The 24,361-nt window shown below is 54.5% G+C and overlaps 1 protein-coding gene across 2 annotated transcripts in view; it reads left to right on the top strand.

Moving 5' to 3' along the window:
- Positions 1–20,764, top strand: part of PTK7 (protein tyrosine kinase 7 (inactive)) — a 34,407-nt gene extending 13,643 nt beyond the window's left edge. The window contains exons 2-20 of one of the 2 annotated variants that reach the window (XM_063152624.1): positions 8,021–8,314; positions 8,837–8,939; positions 9,438–9,628; positions 10,615–10,762; positions 11,666–11,796; positions 12,069–12,335; positions 12,542–12,675; positions 13,037–13,172; positions 13,265–13,384; positions 13,529–13,678; positions 13,894–14,044; positions 14,384–14,511; positions 14,797–15,000; positions 18,043–18,198; positions 18,381–18,613; positions 19,155–19,235; positions 19,316–19,467; positions 19,544–19,722; positions 19,917–20,764. In XM_063152624.1, coding sequence (XP_063008694.1) covers positions 8,021–8,314; positions 8,837–8,939; positions 9,438–9,628; positions 10,615–10,762; positions 11,666–11,796; positions 12,069–12,335; positions 12,542–12,675; positions 13,037–13,172; positions 13,265–13,384; positions 13,529–13,678; positions 13,894–14,044; positions 14,384–14,511; positions 14,797–15,000; positions 18,043–18,198; positions 18,381–18,613; positions 19,155–19,235; positions 19,316–19,467; positions 19,544–19,722; positions 19,917–20,077 — 3,119 coding nt within the window. In that variant the 3' untranslated portion in view covers positions 20,078–20,764. Of the gene's footprint in view, positions 1–8,020; positions 8,315–8,836; positions 8,940–9,437; positions 9,629–10,614; positions 10,763–11,665; positions 11,797–12,068; positions 12,336–12,541; positions 12,676–13,036; positions 13,173–13,264; positions 13,385–13,528; positions 13,679–13,893; positions 14,045–14,383; positions 14,512–14,796; positions 15,010–18,042; positions 18,199–18,380; positions 18,614–19,154; positions 19,236–19,315; positions 19,468–19,543; positions 19,723–19,916 lie in introns of both variants that reach the window. The other variant, XM_063152623.1, reaches the window with a different exon arrangement.
- The last annotated feature ends 3,597 nt before the right edge of the window (positions 20,765–24,361 follow it).

Below are 24,361 nucleotides of genomic sequence, written 5' to 3'. Positions count from 1 at the left end.
AGAGCTGGGTTGCTCCCAGCTGCTGCTTTTTGTGGCTCCAGGGGCCTGCCCAGGAGGCAGGGGAGGGTTTGTTCCTGAGCATTCATGATTTTCCTTGCTTGCTTCTCTTATGGCTTCAGCTGGTGCAAGTGAGCCTGCTGGCTCTGTGCTTGTGACCAGCACAGAGGAAAAGCTGGACCATGTGTCGTTCCCTGCTCTGGCATGCCAAAAATCTGCTTTTATAGAGCGTGCTCGTAATGAGCTGTGCCAGGAAACACATGGCTTGCTGGAGACATGAATGGGAGGTCTGTATGAGGCCCTGTGCTCCCTGAGAGCCTCGCAGGGACAAAGAGCAGATGCTGGTGTGCTCTGCTTGCTCTGGGGCACTCTGTGTCCTGTGGGCTGCAGGGCATGGGGAGCAGGAGATGGGATCAAGGAACCAAGTGCTTGGCTGAGCCAGAGAGGACAGGACAGGAGGCCAGGTGAGTGGTTTTACTGCCTGCTGCTCTTTGTGGCTCTCCTGCTCTGGAGATGTGGCTGTTTGCAGTGAAGACTGGGTTGGAAGGAGCCCCGGCACTGCAGGCAAGCAAAGTGCTGCTAATAGCTTAGAATGGCAATTGTGGATGGAGATGAGGGGAAACAGGAGAGATATGTCAAGGCCATTGGGCCCCCATAGGTTTAATGTGGGCAGAGGTGCTGTGCAGGCTGTGCCTGGCTGCAGCAGGAAGAAAAGGCTGTCAGGGCAGAGGTGCAGTGGTGAGCATCAGCAGCACTTCAGTGTCTGGGGTGTTTCTCCCTTGTGAGAATCGCTGCCAAGGCTGCATGGGCTGAGCTGGCGCTGAGCAGGGCACACACAGCACACGAGGAGTTAAACCTGCCTGCAGGCAGTGCAGCCTTGCTCTGACAGAGGGCTTGTCAGGTCCTCGGGACCAGCAAGCTCAGGATGCTCTAGCTCAGTGATTTCATTGCCCAGCCTTTGGAAGCAAGCCAGGGCTTGAGCACAGAGTTTGCTGCTCTTTGATCCAAGAGTGACTTAAAGCAAAGCCCAAGTGCTGGAGCCATTCCCAAGGACTTGGCAGCTGAAGGAATTGCTGCCTGCAGACAGTGATGTTTAAGTTGCTCCCAAAGACAAGACCTACTTGATAATGCTTTCTGGGAGTGTGATAGTGAAACCTGTGAGAAGCCCTAACACCATCCCTGCTGTCCTTAGGATGGAGCACAGGTCATGGTCTCTTCTGAAAATGTGCCCATGGTTGCCATTGACACCACACTTCTGCTGTGCCCTGATGTCTCTCTCAGAGAACAGGTGATAAATCAGTCCTGAGTGTGAGCTTCTCAGTCTCTTCTGCCCTTTTTCCTTTGGGGACTGTCTTTCTTGTGGCCCCTAGCTCTGCCCCTGGGCTTGCAGGGAGCCAAGCCACCCTCCAAGCTCTGGTTCTGGATTGTTGGGTTTGCTTGGGATTAGCAGCAGCCAAACATGCAGCTGGGGGATGCAGTGGCAGCTCTGCCTGTGTCTGCCTTGCCTTCTTGGAGGCTTACAGAGCTGGGAGGGAGTGCATTAGCTCATCCAAATCCTCCTTTTCCTTCGTGGTTTCTCATCAAAGAGCAACAGCCTGTACTGCTGCTGGACAATTTGTTTCTTCAGTGGTGTGAGCAGAAGGATGAAGGTCACAGTGTGGGTATGGTGGGGTGCTCATGTATTGAGAATGGATCTGAGGGGGCTAAAGGCTGTCACTGCCACCTTGCTTTGCTGAGCTCTGTTAGTTAGCTGGCACACCCAGAGTTGGTAGCTCAATTAAAAAGTGGTGGAATGGTCTCTTAATCCTGGCCTTTCAGTCTGAATCTGAAGTGCTGCAGCCTGGGGATAGATTGAGGCTACTCCTGCTGTTCACCTCAGGTTAGAGGTGGGGACTGGGGCATCTCTGGCCAGGCCAGCCTGCTCTCTCCCAGCTGTATCACTGGTCTCTGTTTGCAGAAAATTGCATTGTGTGGCTGCTGGAAGGGTCCCAGGGCCTTCCCTCAGTGAACTGCTGGGGTGCTGCAAGGGCCCTGCAGGTCTGGGGAGCCAGGGGGAGCAGCTTCCCAGCTGTGCCTTCCCAGGGAGCATGGCATCTTTGCCAGCTGTGAATGGAGATGGACAGGGAGCAAATGTTTAGCAGTGTGTTACAGAGCTCTCTGTCTCCTTCGGTGCTGAGCTGGTGCTGTAAATGCATTCAGCTCCTGCCTCAGGTGTGAGACCTGCACACTCCTGGTTCCGTGGTGGAGCTGGGACCCCTGTGAGCTCCTGGCTCTGCCATGGGGGCCTGGGAGCTCCACTCTGCTTTGAGAGGCCAAACAGATGCTGGCCAGTCATGTCCTCTGCCAGAACAGCTGGCTGGGCCAGTTTTTGCAGCTGGCTGCTTCCATCACATCTTGGTACTTCTGGGTCTTAGTTGTGTTTTTTCTGAGCCAGGTTTTCCCCCTCCATAGCTGGGGTAGGTCTGAGGCCTCCTGCTGGCAGGGAAGAAGAGGAAGAGGATGGCTCCCTTTTGGGGAGAAGGGATGGATGCAGTTTGGGTGCTCTGGGCTTTGCTGTCCTGGGCACTGGAGAGGAATTGCAGCTCCTCTGATCTGCTGTTCCAGGTGCAGAGCATTAAGGAAATTGGCTTGCACATCTGGCTGAGCTGACCCAGGGTGAATTTTGCTGAAGTGCTCCTGGAAGCAAGTCTGCAGAATAATGCTCCTGGGGCCTGGCTGGAGAATGGGGCTGGGCTGCAGGCTGCAGAAGCACAGAGTGCTGGGCTTGCTTTCCAAACCAGGAAACCCTATACTTGCACAGAGCCCTCTCCCAAATCCCATTCCCATGCTTTTAGCTCCTGGTTTGGTTGCAAGCAGCTTTGGGATTACTCATATCCTGTGGTGTCTCAGAGATTGGTAAACTCTTGGGTACAGAGTGAAATGGATCCCCTCCTTTTCCCTCTCTGTCCTTTGTCCAGAGCTGTTTTATTTCAGAGGAGCTGGTGCCCAGGAGCTGCACACTGGGAATGCCTGGGTGGGGGCACTTTGGGGTGGATGGAAGTGTGGATCTCCCACAGGGCTGGGCATGTGGAGCACTGCAGGGCTGTAGGTGAGAGGGGTTCCTGTGCACTCAGCAGGAATCTGGGGCTGTGCAGCAGCTGAAGCCTTTGTGGTTGAGGCTGCATTCCCAAGCGATGTCGTGAGGCAAGGAGACCGGGATTTTGGATTGTTTCAAGATGTAGGCAGCCTGGCCTGGCAGGCAGGGCAGGGATTGCTGCCTGCTCTCCTCAGCTTGCACGGCTGCTCTGCAGCACCCAGGTGGTGCTGGGTGCTGGGGTGTGCCCAGGTGAGCCATGGAGCTGGCACTGAGGCATTAAAGCAGTGAATTATAGTTAGCACTTCACAGAGTTGCTCAGAAGTCTGTCCTGGATATGGCTTAGTTGATTTTATTTGTCACCCTGAAAGGCTCTGCATGTGCTCAGGCTGGAGTCCAAAAATGGCTGAGTCCTGGTTGCAGCCCCAAATTTCTCCCCACAGAGAAAAGCAAGGCACGATTCTTCCCAAGAATATTTCTGGGTTTCACATTCTCTGAACCTCAGAGAAAGAAAACACGGTTCTTATCATTTGCTGTGCCTGTGTTTGTGCAAAAGGAAAATGCAACATGGAGATTGTTTACCCAAAGTGATGGTGTTTTGTTTCCTTGGCCTGTCAGGACCAGGTGTGTGTGTGTGTGTGTGTCAGGACTGTTGAGTGACAGTCATGAGTTGTGTGCAGAGTTTAGTGCTTGGCAGGTTCAGTTTTAGATGTACAGAATAATATGGTATAATAAAGTAATTAATTAGCCTTCTGATGGGGAGTTCTCCTCATCATTCTTTCTCCCCTCATCAGGAGTGCCTGCAAATTCAATACCTGGGGACACCCCAAGACAAAAAAGTGAATTTTGATACACTTGTTAGAAACTAGGACTGGTAATGCAAGTGTATCAGTGTCACTGTTTTTCCTGGGAAGCTGCTATTTGCCTCCCTAAAAAAATGGAATTAGTTTTGAGCGGAGGGTACTGCAGCCTGAAGGATGCTGTGTTCCTGCACTTGCATCTTTGCCAGAAGGATGATCTCACAGCCAGGATGGGATCTGAGCTCCTCTCTCCATCCTTGTGCATCCTACTAGTCCATGTTCCCTCCCTGCAGATGATTTGCTTTGTGGTGTGTGGGGATGATACCCTGAGGACCTGTAGGTACCAATTGAACCTCCCTGCACAATTCACTTAACCTTTATCTGTTACCTCAACAGGAGGGTTTTGCATTTCAATTGAGTAGCACACCACTGGGTGTTTTCAGGTGTGCTGCATTTCAAACATGTGTATCTAATCTGGCCGAAGCTTTCCTGAAAAGCTTTCTGTGGGCACAGTTGAGGCAGTTTTAGTCCAGACACGTGTGTGGAGGGTTTCTTTTTCTCCCAGCCAGGGGTGGCTGGTGTCACATGCATGTGCAGAGGGCGGATGTTTGCCAGCACACCCATTTGGGACTGCTCCATGCTGGTGTGGGCTCTGCAGGACCATGGCTGGCCCAGCTGTGTTGCTGGGGGAGAGAGAGCTCTGCACTGCCTCTGTCCTGCTAAGGCTGATGTGGCATTGCTGGATCATTTTTGAGGTGACTCTCACTAAGGGAAGCATTTTGCTTTGTTCAGCAGCTCCCAGCAATGTGTCCCAGCCCAGATGAGCTCATGAAACCACAGCAGGAGCTGCTGGGAAGGTGTCCAGTGTGAGCTGGGGTTGCCTCTGCTCTCTCCTCTGGGGTAGCCTCCAGTGGCTGAGCCACACATGGCCATGGCTCTGCCACACAGGAGAGCTGGGAGGTCCTGCAGCTGCTGAGTGGAACAAACAAATTTTCTTTACTCAGCACCGGTGGAGATTGTTGGCTTTGTACAGGTTTTACCCAAACTGTGGCATAATGGCATCCCACACAGCAGCCCTCTCCTTGGACAGCTTCCTTGAGCCCAGGAGATGGAGGGGGATGCACGGACCCTGCTGGCTGCAGCCTTTCCCTGGGCCAGGGCTGTGCAGCTCTTCCAGGCAGTTCCACCTCCCAGCACTGGGCCCTGGTGCTCTGGATTGAAGTACTGTGAAAAGCTGTGGCCACCTCTGGGCTTCTGGTTGTCCTCCACCCCAAAACTCAAGCAGGATTCCTCCGGAGCACATCTAGCTGCTCCTGGTCTTTCCTTGCAGCCCAAATGTGACACATGGTTGGGACAATGGTTTCTAGCACGTGTAGCCAGTTCACCAGTGGCACCTTGGATGCTGTTGTCAGACAAAACACAGGTTGGTGGCTCTTGCTGCACTTTAACATTTATTGATCCCATTTTGCCTTGACACCTGTGCTCATGAGCTGTTCATCACCAGCATCTTGCTTGAGCTGAAATGGTTGTGTCCATTTCCCCAGCATGGAAATCAACAACATGAATAATTCCTCCTGTTTCACCAGAGAGCTGCATCCCAGTGTTTCCTGACACCTGGTAAAATCCCTGCTTCCCATGTGGGACTTGTGCCAGGCCACCATCATGTCCTCTGTCCACAGAGCCATGTCCTCCTCCCTGGCCATGGGGCAGCTGAAGCTCTCAGTGATCAGAGCTGAGTGAAGTTCACTTGTGCTGTCAGAGATGGGCTGAAAGCAGCTCTGCTGCTCTTTGGTATTACATTGGTAATGCTGGGGATTTAATGCTAGAAATGCATGTAATTTAAAATAGAACATCTTGATACCCTAATGGTCTGCACCTTCAGAGAGAGGTGTCCCATCACAAACTCCAGCACTGGCATGATGAGTGGGCTGACACTCCAAGGGCAGAACAAATCCATCTCCTGCATGAGCTTTGTGTCCCCTGCCACTTCACATGTGCTTTGTCCCATACAGGTGTGGTTTGATGGAAATATGCCTGAGGCACGTCTGGGGAAAATAACAGACCTGGATCCTGTAGGTTCAAACCTGAGTGGATTTGAGTGCTCTGTTCCCCTTTCCTGCTGCCCCTTTGGCCCAGCAGCAGTTGTGGTGTGAGCTCAGCTCCTGATGTGCTGGAGCTTTTGGGCTGTGGAGCACATGGCTGTGTTTGAGTGAGGCTGGGTGCCTTGCTGAGTGCTCTGGTTGGGACAGATCCGATGTGACACATGTTCCTGCACGTTGTATCACCTTGGGGCGTGTGTTCATCTCTGGTTCATGAGCCAGCTGTCACAGACTGGTGGATGGTTCCTGCCTTTAGGGGAGTGCATGGCAGCTGCCCATGGAGACTTCACTGGATGTCCTGACCCTTGGAGCACAGCATGGTGATGGGACTTGGCTCAGTGTGAGACCCAGGGAAACAGGACCATCAACAGGTTCCAGAGAAATGCATGGAGCTGGCTGTTCTGCTGCAGAAGTCAGGACAGCCAAATTCAGAGTTCACAGCTCTGGGATCAGAGGAAATTCAGTTGGGAATTCAGTGACAGAAGAGTCACTGCAAAATGCAGCCCCTGCTGCTGGCTGATGTGTTTGGGACATGTGTGGAGCCCTGTTTGAGTGCCTGTGTCAGTGCCTTGCTGCTGCTGCTGTGAGTGGGGGAGCACAGACCAGCCCTGTGTGCCTGACACCAGGGTGCCCATGAGCAGCATTGCCTTGGCCCCTGTGTTGTGTAGCAGGCTCCAAAGGCTTTCCAGCATGGGAAAGGCTCTTGTGGCTTCCTGGAATTTGATGGTCTTCAAAACATCTCTTTTGTAAAAGGATTCCTTATCCCTAGCTCTGTCTGACTCAGATGTGTTGTCAAATGATATCCCTTCACCCGGCTTTTATACAGATGCTGGGTGGGAGGATGTGGCTGAGTGTCCAAAGAGGAGCTGCCTTTCAGATGGACTTTGATACTGCTCATGTAACTTACCCAGGCAACCACTTTGTGAAGCTGTTTCTCCTGCACTGGTGGGAGCCCACTGTTTTGACCCTGCTCTTGTTTGTCTTCATTCTAAGAAGCTCCAGATCTGCCTGGCTTGGCCCCTTTCCCTGCAGAGCATGGTGCTGCTGGCAGAGTCCAAGAGCCATCCTCATGTGCTGAATTGCCTTTTGTTTGCTTCCCTGGCTTTTCCAGCTGGTAACCAGAGCAGAGCGCCTGCAGGGCTGGCTGGGGGCAGCCAGATCTGGCAATGTGTGAGAGGTTCCTCAGCAGCCATGCCAGGCACTGCCCAGGGAAGCACCCTGCCCGAGCTCCTGGATGGGCATTAGTGTGTCAAGGAGGGCTCTGGGGGGTTCCCATCTCTGTAGAGAGATGCCTCCAGCCCCTCAGGCCCCTACCAGACCCCAGGACAGCTGTTGCAGTTTGTTGCTTCCGCTTCTGCTTGCGAGTGGGCTGAGTCACCAGAACAAGTTTGTGGTGTCCCTGTTGCATCCTCTTGTGCCGTGTTCCAGCAGCTGCTGTGTTTATTCACGTAAATAATCCTTGTTCCACACCAGTGTTTCTCTGGGTGATTGCTGGGGCTGTGGAGGTGAGTCAGAGACACAGTCCCGAGGAGAGGGACTTTGAGGAAAACCTAGAAACAGTCTGTGTATGTTTCTGATCAGGGACAATCGTGGTGCAAGGCTGGAACTTAGGACACATCCCAAAAAACTGGACAAGAAGCACTCAAAGAACCATTGTAAGTGTCCAGGAAGCTGCTTGCTCTCCAGGGCTTCCTGACTCATACACTGCAAGACATCTTTCTGTTCAGGCTGGAAGTGTGACACTCAGTAGTGGGTTGTGGGAGCTCCCTCTTAATGCCCCTGTCCCCAGGGAGCAGAGGGCTCTCCTTGGCTGTGGCAAGCTCAGGCAGCCCTGTTCCAGTGATTGCTGCAGACAGGCTTAAAGCAGCTGTGCTGGCATCCAAGCACAGATCTGTTCAAACTCTGAATGAGTTTTGACAGATGTGCTTTGAGCTCTGTTTCTCCTAACATGGCTCTGACTGTCTGGAGACCCTTGAGAGTGACACATGCTTACCTGATCCACTCTTCTCCTTCCCTGGCTCTGAGCATGCCCTCCCTTTTCTGTCCTGCAGCCGTGGGCGCCCAGGCGAGCATTCTGTTCACCAAAGAGCCGTACTCGCAGGACGCCCTGCACGGCCGCAGCGCCATCCTCCGCTGCGAGGTCAAGGAGCCGGCCGACGTGGAGTTCCAGTGGCTGCAGGATGGAGTTCCCGTCCAGGACACGGAGCAGCGCTTCAAGGAGGGCAGCAACCTCCAGTTTGCCGCCGTGGATCGGCACCGGGACGCCGGGCTCTTCCAGTGCCTGGCGAGGAACGTGCTCACCGGGGAGGAGGCACGCACGGCCAACGCCTCCTTCAACATCAAGTGTGAGTGTGGGGCTGCCTGCGAGGCACGGGGAAGAGCATTCTCTTGGGAGGGCCAGAGGCTGGAAATAGTTTTTCCAGGCTGTCTGCTAATGTTTGTGTGGGTCAGATGGGGATCGGACAGCTTGGGCTGCTCATGGAGGATTCCTCTCCAGCTGCCATGTCCATCCTGCCCTGTAGTCCTCTTGTGTCTTCTGGTGTCCCTGAGGCTGTCAGAGATGCTTTCTCCTGTCCCCTTTCCTGTTTGTGCTTATGAAACTGGGACATTACTGCAGCAAGTGTGTCCTGGGCACTGCAGATCCTTTCAGAACTCACCTTAACCCTCAAAGAACAGCTACATAGGGCAAAGTGAGATCTCTGCAGTGTGGGTGTCTCTCTGCTCCACGCTGGCTTGAGAGCATGTGTATCTCGAAGCATGCTTGTGCCCTTGGTGCCTCCTCTGGTTATCGGTGAGTCACCAATAACCAGCACCTGGGCTCTGTAGGCTTGGAGAGCCAGCTGTGTTGGTGTTCTTTGATCCCACAGGGATTGAGACAGGCGGTGTGGTTCTGAAGCAGCCGGCCAGCGTAGCCGAGATCCAGCCCTCCTCCACAGTGGTGCTGCGGTGTCACATCGATGGCCACCCACGGTAAGGGTTGCCTCCTGAGGAGTGGACCCTGCCAGGGGCCCCTGCACCTTGGCTGTGTGGTCTCTCTCTTTCTCTCTCTCTATCCCCCTCCCTCTTCCCCGCCACCTTTTTTCTTTCTGCTCCTCCCCCACGTCCCCTCCTCTCTCCCGCAAGAATTCAGTAGAGTCAGGGAAGGCCAAAGGCAGGATTGGGCCTGTGCCGAGCGCCGCGGGAGAAGGCAAACGGCTTCCCCAGAGCCGCCTAGCGAGGAGCACAGTAAGGATGGGCTGGCACAGCCCAGCTGCTGAGCTGCTTGGTGTGCTGCAGTCACTCTCCGTCGCTTCCCAGTCGTGTCCCGTCCACCTTGGCTGCATGTCTCATGGCTTCGTGTGTGTGTCGGCGGCGGGACGGAGAGCCAGGGCACTGGGCCATCTCTGGGCTGTCTCCTCCGCACACCCGCTCCCGGGGCAGCCCTGACGGCGCCGTGCCCCTGCTCACCCGCTCTCCCCTGTCTCGCAGCCCCTCGTGGCAGTGGTTCCGGGATGGTGTCCCCCTCCCGGAGAGCCACAGCTCCTACTCTGTGAGCAGCAAGGAGCGGACGCTGACCCTGCCGAGCGCCAGCCCCGATGACAACGGGCTCTACTACTGCTGTGCCCGCAGCGCCGTCGGCTCCGTCTGCAGCCACGACAACTTCACGCTCAATGTCATCGGTGAGTTGTGTCCCCGCTGTCACACTGCCCTGCCCACAGCCTGCTCTGCTGCAGGGGAACCTCAGCCTAGCGTGGCTTTGCTCTGGGCAGAGACAGACCCAACAAATCCTGGCCAGGTGTCACAGACATGTTTTATGAAAAATCCTTTCCTTAGTATTTTTTCTCCTGAGAAGCCTCAGGAACAAAATGTGAACAACCATCCTCTGCTGCTGTAGAGTGCAACAGGTGGATCTGTGATTGGTGTCATGTAATTGTTTCTAATTAATGGCCAATCACAGTCCAGCTCTCCAGACTGTCTCAGTCAGTCACAAGCCTTTGTTATCATTCTTTTTCTATTCTTAGCTAGCCTTCTGATAAAATCCTTTCTTCTATTCTTTTAGTATAGTTTTAATATAATATATATAAAATAATAAATCAAGCCTTCTGAAACATAAAGTCAACATTCTTGTCTCTTCCCTCATCCTAAAACCCCTGTGAACACCACCACAGCCAGGCTGGAGCCCAGCCCTGTCTGTGTGTGTTAATTCATCCCTGTGTCTTTCTGGAGCAGATTTATGCTGTCTTCTTTTGTAATGGAGCACCCTAGAGGCTGTAGGTGCTTCTGGTTTTGCTAGTGTCATTGCCATGTGGGTAAATGCCCTGTTGGCCTTTGGAGGCAAGTCCTAAGGAGGGCAGGAATTGCCGACATTAGAGGAGTATTTGGAACTGGACAGGGGAATTTTGCTGTCCAGTGTCAGCTTTGATCTGTTCACTACGAACCAGGATGCTCAGGGCCATGCTGGAAACAGAAGGGGTTTTCCCTTTCTGAGCAGCTCCCACAGCAATCCTGGGCTCTGAGTCCCTAACTCCAGCTGTGCTGGCACGTTTGCCTCCTTTGGCCTTGCAGGGCGCACCCAGCTCTTCTTTGAGCTTTTCCAGAGCACTGGTGTGGGGACACCAGAGGCCCCTCTGTCCCCCTCACCCTCCTGTGGTGTGTGCCTTTGCAGATGAGAGCTTTCCTCAGGCACTGATCGTCCCTCAGGACCTCATCGTGACCAAGAACGAAGAGGCCATGTTCGACTGCCAGTTTGCAGCCGTGCCCCCTCCCACGCAGGAGTGGCTCTTTGAAGATAACCCTGTCACCAACAGATCCAAGTAACAGGGACCCCAGTGCTGTGGGCAGGGCTGGGAAGAGAGGGGCACTATGTTCCAGAAGGGAGAGGTCAAACCCTGCCTGTACAGGAGGGCAAGCACACAACATCAGAGTGGTCATGGGGATTGGGTTTAGCAGGGGCTTGGTCCTTGTGCATGGCATTTACCTGAACAGGACTCAGGGAGCAGTTTGTCCTCACACAAATCTGTGAGGCTGTCACTTCTAGATGCCCATGCATGATGGCCCCACAGTCAGGGATGTCTCTCAGCCCCAGATGTGGTGATTCTATGGAGCCAGGGAAGCTCAAGCTCCAGACACCCACTTGGGGCAGTTCACAGTCAGGGGTGTGTCCCAGTACTAGATGCTAACACGTGGTGATCCCCAGACTTGGGAACACCTCCCAGCCCCCAGCATCTGCACAGCAATCACTGGGCCCATGGCTCTCTGCACTTCCACATCCATGTGCATGATGATCCCCAGAGCCAGGAGTGTTTCTAAGCCCCAGGCAGCCTAAGCATGGGGCAGCCTGCAGTGCAGGGCAGTGATCCTGGAGCTGGGATGTTCTTCCAGACTCTGGAAAGCAAGCAGTGCCATCTGGGTGCTGGCAGCCCCCGGGCGCCACCTTGTGTCCCCTGCCCCCTCCTGGCTCTGTGTGCTCCCAGAACTGGCTCCTGCTTGCTGATGCATTTTTTGGTGGGAGTCAGCTCTTCACCAAGAAAAAAAAACTTCTGTGAGCTCATTTCCTCCATGAAGAACTTATCCCAACCAGCTTGTTTGCATGTGGTAGGAAGCTTTGCCGTGGCCCTCCTGTTTTCACGGGCTCATGCAGGACATCCCAGCTCTGTAGCTGTGGCCCCTGTCCTGCAGAGATGCCCACTGAGCCCTTGCTCTCCCCACGTGCCCAGGACCACCGTGTTTGCCAATGGCTCCCTGCTGATCACCCAGGTGAGGGCTCGCAGCACCGGTGTCTACAAGTGCGTTGGCCACGGGCAGAGGGGGAAAACTCTGGTGCTGAAGGCAACTCTGCGGCTGGCAGGTGAGGTCTGGGGCTGGTGACAGGGTGGGCAGCAGGTCCCCAGAGTTCCAGTGTCACCCTGGAGCTGTGTGACAATATAGCAGCGGGTCAGTACATGCAATGCTTCGTCCTTGCTGTCTGGATGAGGGGAGCAAACAGTTTGTGTGCTCTCACCTTTAAATGGTGCCTCCCCTGTGAATGATGGTGTTGGTGGGCTGGCTGCATCTTCTTGTTGGTGGGTTGGCTACATCTTCTTGCCCTCTTTGAGCCCTGTGGTCTCTTGTTCCTCTCAGAGATTGAAGACATGGCGCCCTTCTCCCCAAAGGTGTTGACAGCAAACCAGGGGCACCGTGTGTCCTGCACTGCCCCACAGGGCATACCCACACCCCAGATCTGGTGGGAGAGAAACCAGGAACGAGTTCCCACTGCTGGCAGGGTGTACCAAGAGGCAGAGCAGCTCATTTTCACCAGTATCACCGAGATGGATGCAGGGATCTACACGTGCCATGCTGCCAACAAGGCTGGAGAGAAGAAACAGGAGCTGAGCATCACTGTGGCTAGTAGGAAACTTTCTGAAGGGGGTGGGAGCAGAAGAGAGGTTGGGTGGGGGGTTAGGATGAGCTGGGCAGCGTGGCTCATTACCTCACTGACCCAGAGAGGCACCTCTCGTGGCTGAGCTGCGGGTTGCACACTGCCTGTGTGTTTGCACTGCTGCTGGCCAGAGGGTAGTGAGTGGCTCTGTGTAACCCCTTGCCTTCGTGCCCAGCGGTACCCAAATGGGTGGAGATGCCCAAGGACAGCCAGCTGGAGGAGAGCAAGCCAGGATACCTGCACTGCCTCAGCAAGGCTTCCCTGAAGCCCACCGTCACCTGGTACCGCAACGGCGTCTCCATTTCTGAGGTGAGGCCACAAGGCAAGCCCTTGCCCCTTGTGGGCACTCACTCCTGCTGGGCACCTGCTCTGCTGCTGCTGTTTCTCACCTTGTTCCTAGGCCCAGCTTCCCTGTCACCCCCACTTTGGCCTTATTCCTGGCACTAGCTCCATCCTCCTGATGTGTGGGTGCACAGTCAACCCTGTGCTTTTGGGGCAGGGCTACGAAAAAGGTCCCCGCAGCTTGTCTCAGTTCTCCATGTGGGTGTCAGCAGTGTTTATCTGAAGCACGGTGTGGCACGTGGTGTGCCAGCAGTGCCACAAGGCAGGGCTGAGCCTAGGGCTGGTGACAGCGTCACTTGTGCCCCGCTCCTTCCCCCGCTCTGGGCAGGACTCGCGGTTCGAGATCTCGGAGAACGGGACGCTGCGCATCAACAACGTGGAGGTGTACGACGGCACCATGTACAAGTGTGTGAGCAGCACCCCGGCGGGCAGCATCGAGGGATACGCACGGGTGCACGTGCTGGGTAGGCTGGCAGCCCCTCACGTCCCTCCCTGGTGGCTGCAGGGGTGGCACCTCCAGCTCCGGGAGCCTGAACATCGCCTCTGTGTGTTGCAGAGAAGCTGAAGTTCACGCCGCCACCTCAGCCCCTGCAGTGCATGGAGTTCGATAAGGACGTCACAGTGTCCTGCTCGGCCACGGGGCGGGAGAAACCCACCATCCAGTGGACTAAGACAGGTCAGGGGGATTTGGTTGTGGTGTGCCTGCTTCTCACCCTGAGGCCACGGGAGCTTCACCTTGTCCCACCTCCAGCGTGGGTGAAGCAGCTGTGACCCCCTGTGTCCTGCACAACTGCTGCATCCGTGCTCTCGTGTCCTGCAGATGGGAGCAGCCTGCCATCCCACGTCAGCCACAATGCTGGCATCCTGTCCTTCCACAAGGTGAGCAGGAGCGACTCAGGGAACTACACGTGCATCGCCTCCAACAGGCCGCAGGGCGAGATCCGCGCCACCGTGCAGCTCGTGGTAGCAGGTGAGGGCTCTGTGGCAGGCAGGGGCGTTTCCTGCTGGGCTGCCTTGGCCTGGGGGGCAGAGAAGGCAGAGTCTGGCCTGAGCTGTGTCTCACAGTTTGTCAGGGCTTAGCATGCAGCCTGGGAGGGCACGTGCCACTGTGGCACCGTGCTGGCCGTGCTCCCTGGTGGGAGCTTAGCACCATTCCCAGGAGCTGACAGAGTTCTCTGCCTTCAGTTTACGTCACCTTCAAGCTGGAGCCAGAGCCCACAACGGTGTACCCGGGCCACACAGCCATGTTCCAGTGCCAGGCAGAGGGAGACCCTGTACCGCACATCCAGTGGAAAGGGAAGGACAAGATTTTGGATCCTGGCAAGCTCCTGCCCAGGTACACAGCCTCCATTCCAAACTGACACGTGGCGCAGCGGGATATTCCCAAGTATCCCCCATCCCGGCCCGGTGTGAGGGTGCCAGTGGTGCAGTCCTGGGTTCGTAGCTTGGTGGGCACGTAGTTGACTCCACATGGCAGGACTTGGACTCTGCTGGCCCCAGGGTTGCCCTTTCTGCCACAGCCTGCCCAGCTGTGATTGAACTGCAGTCATCTGTTCTTAAGTGTTGCACAGCCTGAGATGGAAGCTGATGGCACTGGGGACGTGGGGCTGCAGGTGCTCCAAGCCTGCCTCTGCCCTTTGGTGTTTGCCAAGAGCTCTGTGTGTGTGGTTGGCAGGATTCAGATCATGCCCAATGGCTCCTTGGTGATTTACGACGTCACCTCCGAGGACTCTGGAAAATACACCTGCATCGCTGGCAACAGCTGCAACATCAAGCACCGGGAGGCATTCCTCTATGTTGTAGGTAAGGAGGGTGCCCAGGGCTGGGACATGACCTCCTGGAATCCCTGGCAGTTCTAGGCCCTGCTTCTGGCTCTGGTTGTGCCTGCCAGGCAGTCCCAGCAGCATCCCCACTGGAATGCAGTAGAGTGTGCTGTGGGATGTGCCCAGCATGCTGTGGCTGGGTGGGGAGGTGGCCACAGCAGCGGGTAGGGGACTGGGGGCTTTTCACATCCCTCCAGCACATTCCTGAGCAGGATTTGGGAAATCCCTCCACATCCCCATGTGCTGGATGCTCTCTGCCCCACAGACAAGCCAGCAGCAGAAGAGGATGAGGGACCTGCCAGCCACACGCCCTACAAGATGATCCAGACCATTGGGCTCTCAGTGGGGGCAGCTGTTGCCTACATTATCATTGTACTGGGGCTGATGTTCTACTGTAAGAAGAGGAGGAAAGCCAAGAGGCTGAAGAAGCACCCAGAGGGCGAGGAGCCTGAGATGGAGTGTCTGAACGGTGAGGCCGGTACGCCTGAGGGTTGGGGCTTCACCACAGCCCCCTGTCCCTGTGCTGGAGAGCCTGAGGGGCAGGGAGCTCCCGGGGGATGGGAGGACTCCTAACCCATGGTCTCTCACTCTGTGGGTTTTGCCTGGTGGCAGAGACCTGCAGCCAGGTGAGAAATGGGCAAGTCAGTGTGAAACCTGAATCCCAGCCCCACCTTGTGCCATCTGTGTCTGCTGAGTTGTGTCTCACTCCTGCATCCCAGCACCTGCACGTGGGATCCCTGTCCCAGGGGAGGGAAGGATCCCTGGTGCAGTGTAATGGAACAGTAATGTTCTGCTGGCCCCTTCAAATCAGAGTTCAGCAGCTCCTGGTGCTGAAGGGAAGATGTGTCACTGAACTCCCTCTGTTATCTCCAGTGAGGACTTGTAACTGGTGGGGTGCAGTTGAGCTTGGTGTCCCTAATTCCCTGGATCTCCCCATTCATACTCCTCATAAATGCACATGTTCCCTCCCAGTTCTCCAGCACACAGCCACATCCTGACCATGTGCAATTTGCTGTGAGGGCCTGGCAAAACATAACTGCTAGGTTTGCCTCCTGGTTTTCTCCTTGCATTGGCACTTTGAGCAGAGCCAAACCTCCAGAAGAGAAGTCTGGCTGTGGGAAACCTCCTAGGAGCAGGGATGCAGGAGCATCTCAGCAGCTTTGTGCTCTGTATCTGCCACCACTGTGAGATCTTTCAATGGAAAAGCCACAGGCAGCTCACCTGTGCCAGCAGACTCTGGCCAGCATCTCCTTCATGGGAAAGAATTTCTTTCAATTGTTTCTGAGGTGGTCTCAGATTTTTATCTTAACCTGTCTTTATTATATTTCTTTTCTGTTAGAGTTTACCTCTTCTTATTCCCTTAATTTTGAACCAGGTTAGTTGCCAGGTGCATCCTCATTCTTACAAGCAGACCCAGCTCCCCAGATGTCTGGACTCCTTTTTGGTCCTTCCACAGCCTCTCTGGAGAGGTGGTTTGTGTTTGCTGTCAGCTCTAGTGGAGTTATTCCATTCACCACAGTCTTCAAAGATCTGGCTCTTTGTCTGTTTTTGATGTGCTCCCTTGTTAGCTGGGTGACACAAAGTGTTTCAGCACCTGTATGAGTACCTACAGGTGCTCCCTGGCTGACCACCAGATGACTTTTCCAGTGCTTTTAGGATCCAGACAGATTTAATCTCTCCATGGACTTGCAGTGGATCTTTGCTATGGATTTCCTGTAGATCAGTGCACTCCTATCCATCCAGTTACTTTCCAAGGTCACGTCCTTGCTGTGCCACATCCTCTGCGAGGAGACCTTGCTCTCAGTATCCATGGCTGGCTCTGCTGCTTTTTTGTTGTTGTTGTTGAATACAGACATAGCATTTGGGGAGGCTCACGGCTGTGGGGACTGATTTCTGTGCTAGTGTCTCCTCCAGGAGATGCTCCTGTGTCCGTAGCAGGCGGGTGGGCAAAGCCTGCAGCTTCCTCACACTTGGTTCCTCTCTGGAGTGCAGGATACATGAAGCCTCCTGTCCTTTTGTTACCAAGTGCCTTGTCCAGGCTCTGTGAAACATGAACATGTGTGTTCTCCAAAGTGGCTCTTGTTGCTGCCTGCTGGTGCTGTCTCTCAGTGGCAGCACACTCATCACACTGCAGCCTTCTGGATTTTTTTGGCACACTTGCAGTGGTCGTCTTGTGTTATCTTCTTGGCTTCAGGCTTGTGGTCTTGAGACAGATTAGTCATGAGTGCAGACAGCAGAGGGTGAGGCAGTCCTGCTGATAATGAATGTAAAAGCAGGGAGAGTGTGAGGAGCATCCAGCTTTGATTTATGGGGTAACTGGTGTTTTTTTGTTTTTATCTTTACGAATCTTACTCCACCATGTGAGAGCAGACAGATGTCAGTAGCCATGGCTCTTAAGTCAACATATCCCAGTGTTCACAGCTCCAGCCCTACCTGTGACAAAGCCATGGTCCCTGTCACGGTGGCCAGGCCTGCTCAGGGTGTGCTGGTACCTGCCTTGCACACAGGCATTGTAAGCAGGCATGTACCCACACTGTGTGATGCAACAGCCTGTGATGGAAAACGAAGGCAGTGGGACTCTGTTGGATTTACCTCATGCTGGTTTGTCTTAGTTTTGTTAAAAATTTCCTATTGTGTGGCTGTTTGCCTAGTCCTTATTCCAGGAGGAGCTGAAATGGAGTGGTGATGCTGGAGGGGTTGAGTGACCCTGGCTCAGGGCTGTTCCCTGCTTTAAATTCCAACTCCTGCCTTCATCTTATGCAAAGTACCTCTTCCTAGTAACCAGTTCTGATCCAAGCAGTAAACACATTCAAAATCAAGGTTTGCCATCTATGCAGTTATTGCTCTAGAAGCTGCCTATAAAATGCAGGGTTTTCTGTTTTCTCAAGGCAGTCGTGCTTTGTCCTGTTCTCTGGCTTGTGTTTGTGCTAGGGAAGTTTCTTGTGAAGTTCCTGTGCAGAAAGCTTGCTGGGGCTGATTGCAAGGACTTCCTAGCACTGCTTTAACCCAGCCATTTAAAATCCAGCCTGGTCTGGTCTTAGAGGTTCAGCACTTCCAAGGACATTCCCAAGGCTTGCTGGGAAGTGAGTAAGGAGCAGGGACATCAGAGTGCAGCAGCTGGTGTCAGATAGACTTGAGAGTCTCTTGGATATCAAGAGACTGTGGCCATAGTGAGCAGTGTCCATCTGCTCCACCTCTGCCTCGCCCATCCCATCTCCTGCTGCTGCCCTGGAGGGTTTTGTCAATGGTAGTTGGGATGTAGCCACTGCTTGGGGATGACTGAGTGGGATGGACAAGGCCAGATGGGGCTGGCTGGCTCTGGGACCAAAGCCATTGCTCAGCATCTGATTTCAGGGGTGGCTGCTGGGCTGCCAGAGATGGGGCAAAAACTGAGGCCAGGCCACTCTGCTGCCTGGGGCTGGAGTGCTCGGAGTGTCAGAGCCCCAGGAGGGGCTGAGCTTTCTCTGTGTGGCCTGGCAGGATGCTGCAGCTGTCTGTGCTTCCCTGGCAGGTGGTGCTTTGCTGCAGAATGGGCAGATGACAGCAGAGATTCAGGAAGAAGTGGCCTTGACCAGCCTGGGCAGCAGCTCTGGGGCCAGCAAGCGCCACAGCGCCACGGACAAGATGCACTTTCCACGTTCCAACCTGCAGACAATCACAACCCTGGGTATGGTGGGCCACCCTGGCCGTGTCCCCACTCCAGCAGGACACCTGTGGCTGAAACCCCAGCATGTCCCAGCCAGAAACCAGGATGTGCTGGGTGCAGAGGGCCCTGCAGCCCCTGTAATGTCAGGCACACCTGCTGTCCTAATGCACGGCACCTTCCCCTGTGCTTCCCCACACTTGCAGGCAGGGGGGAGTTTGGTGAAGTGTTTCTGGCCAAGGCCAAAGGTGCAGAAGATGGTGAGGGCGAGGCGCTGGTGCTGGTGAAGAGCCTGCAGACGAGGGATGAGCAGCTGCAGCTGGATTTCCGGCGGGAGGCAGAGATGTTTGGGAAGCTGAACCACGCCAACGTGGTGCGGCTGCTGGGGCTGTGCCGCGAGGCTGAGCCTCACTACATGGTCCTGGAGTACGTGGACCTGGTAAGGGCCCTGCCAGCAGGGAAGCAGAGATGTGACAGCAGTGGGAGAGGGGCCTGGAGTGTGGCAATGGGCTGGCAGCACAGGGCAGCTGAGGTGTAAGGAGACCAGGCTGAGCTTAGTGCTGTTCCCAGCCTCTGGAGGAGTCTCAAGGGAAATGGGTCTCCTGCAAGACCTGGAGATGACTTCTTCCTCTGCAATCTCCTAATTTCTGGTTTATCTCCTAGACTGAGCCATACAAGCTAAGTTGTGGGAGTCCATGCTGCAGAATGGCTAAGGGCTATGAGGAGTCTGGAGTTTGTAGGAGAGAAATAAATTTGGGACATGAAAAACCTGGAGATTTCAGGCCTGCTTGCCCTAATCTTAGCCAGTTGAGGCCCAGAAACAAGATACTGGCTTGCCCTACAAGGCAGGGACTAGAACAGGCAGGAACCGTGGATCAGGAGATGAGGATCTGTGGGCCTGCTACATCCAGGCACTGCAGGGACCGGTGAGCCTTGTCAGTATGTGGAGGTGCTGACTCTGAATTTCTTTCTGTCTCCAGGGGGATCTGAAGCAGTTTCTGAGAATCTCCAAGAGCAAAGATGAGTCTCTGAAGCCACAGCCACTCACTACCAAACACAAGGTGACCGGGCAGCTCTGGAAGGGCTCTGGGGCTGGGGAGCCTAAGGAGGGCAGGCAGTGCTGACAGCTCTCTGGGGTCAGGTGTCTCTGTGCACACAGGTGGCCCTGGGCATGGAGCACCTCTCCAACGGCAGGTTCGTGCACCGGGATTTGGCAGCCAGGAATTGCCTGGTCAGCGCCCAGCGCCAGGTCAAGGTCTCCTCCCTGAGCCTCAGCAAGGACGTGTACAACAGGTCAGGGAGCCTGACAGGGGAATGGGAGGGGGTGAAATGGCACCAATCTCACTGCCTGCCTGTGCTGCCCCCGCAGCGAGTACTACCACTTCCGCCAGGCCTGGATCCCGCTGCGCTGGATGCCGCCTGAGGCTGTGCTGGAAGATGAGTTCTCCACTAAGTCGGATGTGTGGTCCTTTGGGGTGCTCATGTGGGAGGTCTTCACGCATGGGGAGATGCCCTACACTCCACTGGCAGATGATGAGGTGCTAGCAGGTACGTGGAGCACCCCTGGAATTGTAGGGGACAGCACAAGGTGCTTTACTTGTGGTAAAGGGGGCCAGACGGGCTGTATGATGACAGTGCTGGTCTGGCTGGGGAGGCTGTCCCAGCCTGCATGGAGAACTGCTGCTCTCCTTGCATCCCCCAGCGAGGGTCACACCCCTTGCCAATGTTTCCTTTCGTGCCAGGTCTCCAGTCAGGGAAGACGAAGCTCCCGGCGCCCGAGGGCTGCCCGTCCCGCCTGGCCAAGCTGATGCAGCGCTGCTGGGCCCCCAGCCCCAAGGACCGGCCCTCCTTCAGCGAGCTTGCCACCACCCTTGGGGACAGCCCAGCCGACAGCAAAGCCTGAGCCCCCCAGCCCTTGCTGGTGAAGGATGTGGCGGGGTGGAGCGGGGTCTGTGTGTGCCCGGGGAGCCCCTGGCACTCGCACAGCCCCTCGCTGACCCCGATGCGCCAGCGAGCAGCTCAGCATCAGCAGCTGCTGGACTCAAAGCACAAGCCAGTGTACCCCAGCCCCAGCCCCCTCCCCAGTGGGTCCCAAAGACAGCCCTTGCTGCCTCCTGCCCCCTGCCTGCTCAGCCCGGTGCCCTCAGGCTGCTGGTGTGGATGGAGCAGCCGCCCCTCCCACGGCAGAGCTCGGCAGAGCTCGGGCGTCCCTGCTCACCACATCCACCTCTGCTGGCCTGGCCCGGCCTCTGTCCGTCCGTCCGTCCGTCTGTGCTAGGCATGCCTGCCTTCCCCTTGCCCATGGGGACAGGCCAGCCAACAGGAGCACAAAGTGCCTGGCATATGAAGGAGCTCACTACCTTTCCCAGTTACCCTGTGCCTTTTTTTGTACTTATGACTCTGGGCAGAGCCCCCTGTCTCCCTCTTCCAGAGCGCTGACTCCTCCCCACCATAGTATTTCTGTTACTGGAATGCAGCCTAGAGTTGGGTTAGTTTGTTTGCTTGAGTGGAGGGTACTGCAGCCAAGAAGGGTTGGGTTTTGTTGGGTTTTTACGTGCTGCTCTCAATAAAGAAGGCGCTTTTTTTTTTGTTTTGTTTTGTTTTTTTGTCTCTGTAAAACGCTGCTGTCAGGTAGCGGTTTTCCTCCACATGGCTCCTGGGAAGGGTTTGGGGCTCATTCCTCAGGCATCTGTCTGCTGTGTTTAACCCCTTTGCCCCCTTCTCAGGTGAATCTGAGGTGCTGCTCCCAGCCCTGTGCGCCTTGAGGGAGCACTTGGCCTCAGCACTTGCTGTCTCTGAGCAGTCATGAGTTGCTCTCCAAGAGAAAATGTCCCTCTCAAGACTCCAGGCAAACCACCACTCATGGTTGTTGTGGATAGCTGGCCTTGGCCCAAATGCCCACCATAGCTGGTATTTATTCACATGCCTTTTTCACATCTCTGAAGTGAAACCTGCCTAATCTTTTACTTGGTACTCTAATTAAACCTGTATTATTCAGGAAGCTTGTTTGTCTAGCCCCTCTTTGTGCTTAAGGAAGATGCTGCATACCTAAACAGGACAAGGCTTTGCATCATAATTTTGGGCAACACAGTAAAAAAAGTGACTCTGAAAACATCTACACAGTTCTTCTTGCAGCATTTCCAGATTCAGAGTTTTTTCTACTGAAGTAGTTAAGACACACCCTTGCAGGATGACAGAGTTTATTAAATTACAGCCCACAATTCTTTATCACTTTCTGTCACTGGCTGAAACACCACAGTGACTAAAAAAGCCACTGTGCATTCATAGATTCAGAGAAGCCAATGGGAGCAGATTTACCTTCTGCTTTCCCACTTAAAGGATTATATTTTTGATGTTGGATTTTTGTGTATGAATTCCTAACTTGTCACCCTTTTAAACAAAACCTTTTTAGGTCACCATGAAATGTTAAGGTTGCCACAAAACGCACATATTGTTTTACTCCATTTCAAATTAAACACAAGATATTTTTTTCCATTTTGTCCTTTGACACCAGGCATTCTCCCTAAGGTTGGTTGGCTGCCCCCACTTCAGGTACTGATTGGGTTTGTGCACCCGCCTCTGTGGCTGCTCCACAGCCCACGGTGGGTTGTGGGTTTGTACAGGAGATTTCCAGCTTCTTGCAGGATGCTGGCAGGGCCAGGCCTGGATGGGGACCCTGGGGGATATCCTGCTGTCACATGTGGTCTGCAGCCCTCTCCTCTGAACAATGGCAGGGTCCTGGCAGTCTCCTTGGGAGAGGAAGGGTGTGCATGTGGTGCACAAGAAGCCCCAGTGCCCACAGCATGAACATGAGCCAGGCCAGCATGGGCTTGTCCCTTGGAGCCACAGTGAGGCACCAGCAGCTCCACTTGGCTGCACAGCCCTGGTTTGGGGGTTATACAGACAGATCTGAGTCTGTCAGGAGCCCTGGTGGGGCTGAACTGGGGGCAGTGGGCACAGGCTGCACAAGGGACATTCATCCTGGTATTAGGGGAAATGCTTCCCCTCAAGGCTAAAAAAGGTCTGAGTCCCAGAGAAGCTGTGGCATCACTGTCATCATCATCATCAGAGATGCCCAGAGATGTTGGACCAGAGGAGTCCTGAACTACCCATAGTTGGCTCTGCTTTAATCAGGGATGGACCAGGTATGTCCAGGATCTTCTTCCCATCTCTGCTACCCAGAGAGGTTATGGAGATGCTGGAGGGAGGGAAGTGCTCATTTCTTGGAATATGCTAGCTGGCCCTGAGCTCAGATTGGGTCCAGGCTTGGAAACTGGGTGCAAGCAAGTTTGCTGGCAGCTGCTCTGCCAGTTACCAAAGGTGTTTTGTCCCTTTTCCAACACTTGCAGGTGGAGATAATGGACTCTCCCCAAGCAAAGATCTCTTTGCAAGCTAAGCTGTGGCAGTGGCTGGATGTTGGGCCCCTCTCTAGAGGAGGACAGCAGGTCTGGTTTGCTGAACCTGGTGCTCCCTGGCATGGTAGGCTTGGCAGCAGGTGACTGCTATCCTGACCTCTGGCTGCCTCCGTGACCAGAGGGCCTGGCCACAGCGTGGGACTGGTGGTACTGTGCCTGTTGGGGACAGAGGGATCAGGATGTGCCTTTCCTTCTACTCCTTTCAGCCTCATGTCCCTCTTGTTGCTCCCCCAGTGTGTGTGCAACCCTTCTGAAGCGTGTGAGTGTTGTGGCGCTGCTGCTTGTGTGCTCTCCAACTTGCCAGGGACCTGTCTCATGCATTTGCTGTTGTTCGATGTCCTTTTGTTCCACTTCTCACATCCATTCCATTCCTGTGGACTTTCCTGTCTGCTGTCCTTTGGGCTGATTCCTGCAGCCAAGCCACTTGTGGTGGCCTAGCCAAGCAGAATCTCAGCCTTGCCATGGCTAGAGACCAGAGATGCCAAGGATTTTGGGGGTACCACCCTTGTTCTGGCATCTCACGTGGTGGGAGGGTACAGCATGGCTGCAATGAGCTGGTTCTGTGAGCAGCATCAGGACTGGGGGCTCTGCTTTGTCCCAACACATCCTGGAGGCTCCACAGCCTGCTTGCCATGCAGACAGGACCCGGTGACTACAGGGAAGCACCCAAATGGAGTCACCAAAGCTAGGACAAGCTCCAGACCCAAACAGTGCAGAATGATGGGGGTTGGGATTGTGTATTTTTGGGAGTGATGTAATGAAAAAATTCTGTATCGCTGGGGAGGGGAGAGATGTTGGCCAAAGTAATTGGAAACAGCAAGCTGAGCAAATGCAGTCCCAGCTAAAAGTGGTGGAGCAGGGCAGGGAATCAGTCCCTGTAGGAGAAGCACAGCACCTTGGCAGTGGACAAGAGGTGGGATCCAATTGCCTCAGCCCAAGCTGAAGGAACACCTTGCAGAGGAGTGGGTGGGGGATCCAGGGCCAGAAAGAACCACATGGCTCCATCAGAGCCCAGATCCACGCAGAGAGCCACCAGCTGTGACCAAAATGGAACATTTGCTGAACGGTGTAAGAGAGCAGCAAGCAGATGTGAGTCCCAATGAACAACTCCCAAACCAGACAGTTCCATCAGGAAGTCCCTGATGTTTTCTCTTGCCCTGAAGTTACCCAAATTCCCCCTGCACCCTTTGAGCACCCTGGTCCATGAGTGCTGTGCAGCTTGAGGAAGGGCTACCTGGTTTGCTCTGATTTCCTCTGCTGCCCTGTGGCTCTGCTGCAGCTGTGTGGAAACTCGTGGGCCTTAATTGTCCTAAGCAGCCTCACCTGGGGCTCCCCCCACACTCCTGAGCTGCATTTAAGCTCAAGCCTGTGCTTTGAGGTTTGTTTTAAGCAAGCTTCTAGGTGTTCCTGTTTTGGCCTTGCCTCTAGCCCTGTCTTCTAGGTACATGTAGTTGCTTTATTATTCAGTCAGGATTTTGGCTGTATCTCACAACCAAGTGGATGCTGGATTTACTCCATGGCTTGCCCTGTGGATGCCAACACCTTTTGCTGCTCTGCTCAGGTACTGTGGATTTATTATACCTGTTCATGAGGACCTGGGGTCACCACTCAGGGAGCAGCCCCATTCCTGCACCTGTCTGTTGGCCACAAAAAAAAAAAAAAAAAAAAAACAAAAACAAATTAAGAAAGGCCATAACCTAGTTTTAGTACCTCTGTTCTAGTTGTTACTGCTCATAGAAGAGATCTGACTGTTAAAAAAAGAGCAGCTAAGT

This window comes from Melospiza melodia, chromosome 3, assembly GCF_035770615.1.
Source record: "Melospiza melodia melodia isolate bMelMel2 chromosome 3, bMelMel2.pri, whole genome shotgun sequence".
In the NCBI taxonomy this organism is placed as follows: domain Eukaryota; kingdom Metazoa; phylum Chordata; class Aves; order Passeriformes; family Passerellidae; genus Melospiza; species Melospiza melodia.
This window is presented reverse-complemented; position numbering and strand designations above follow the sequence as displayed.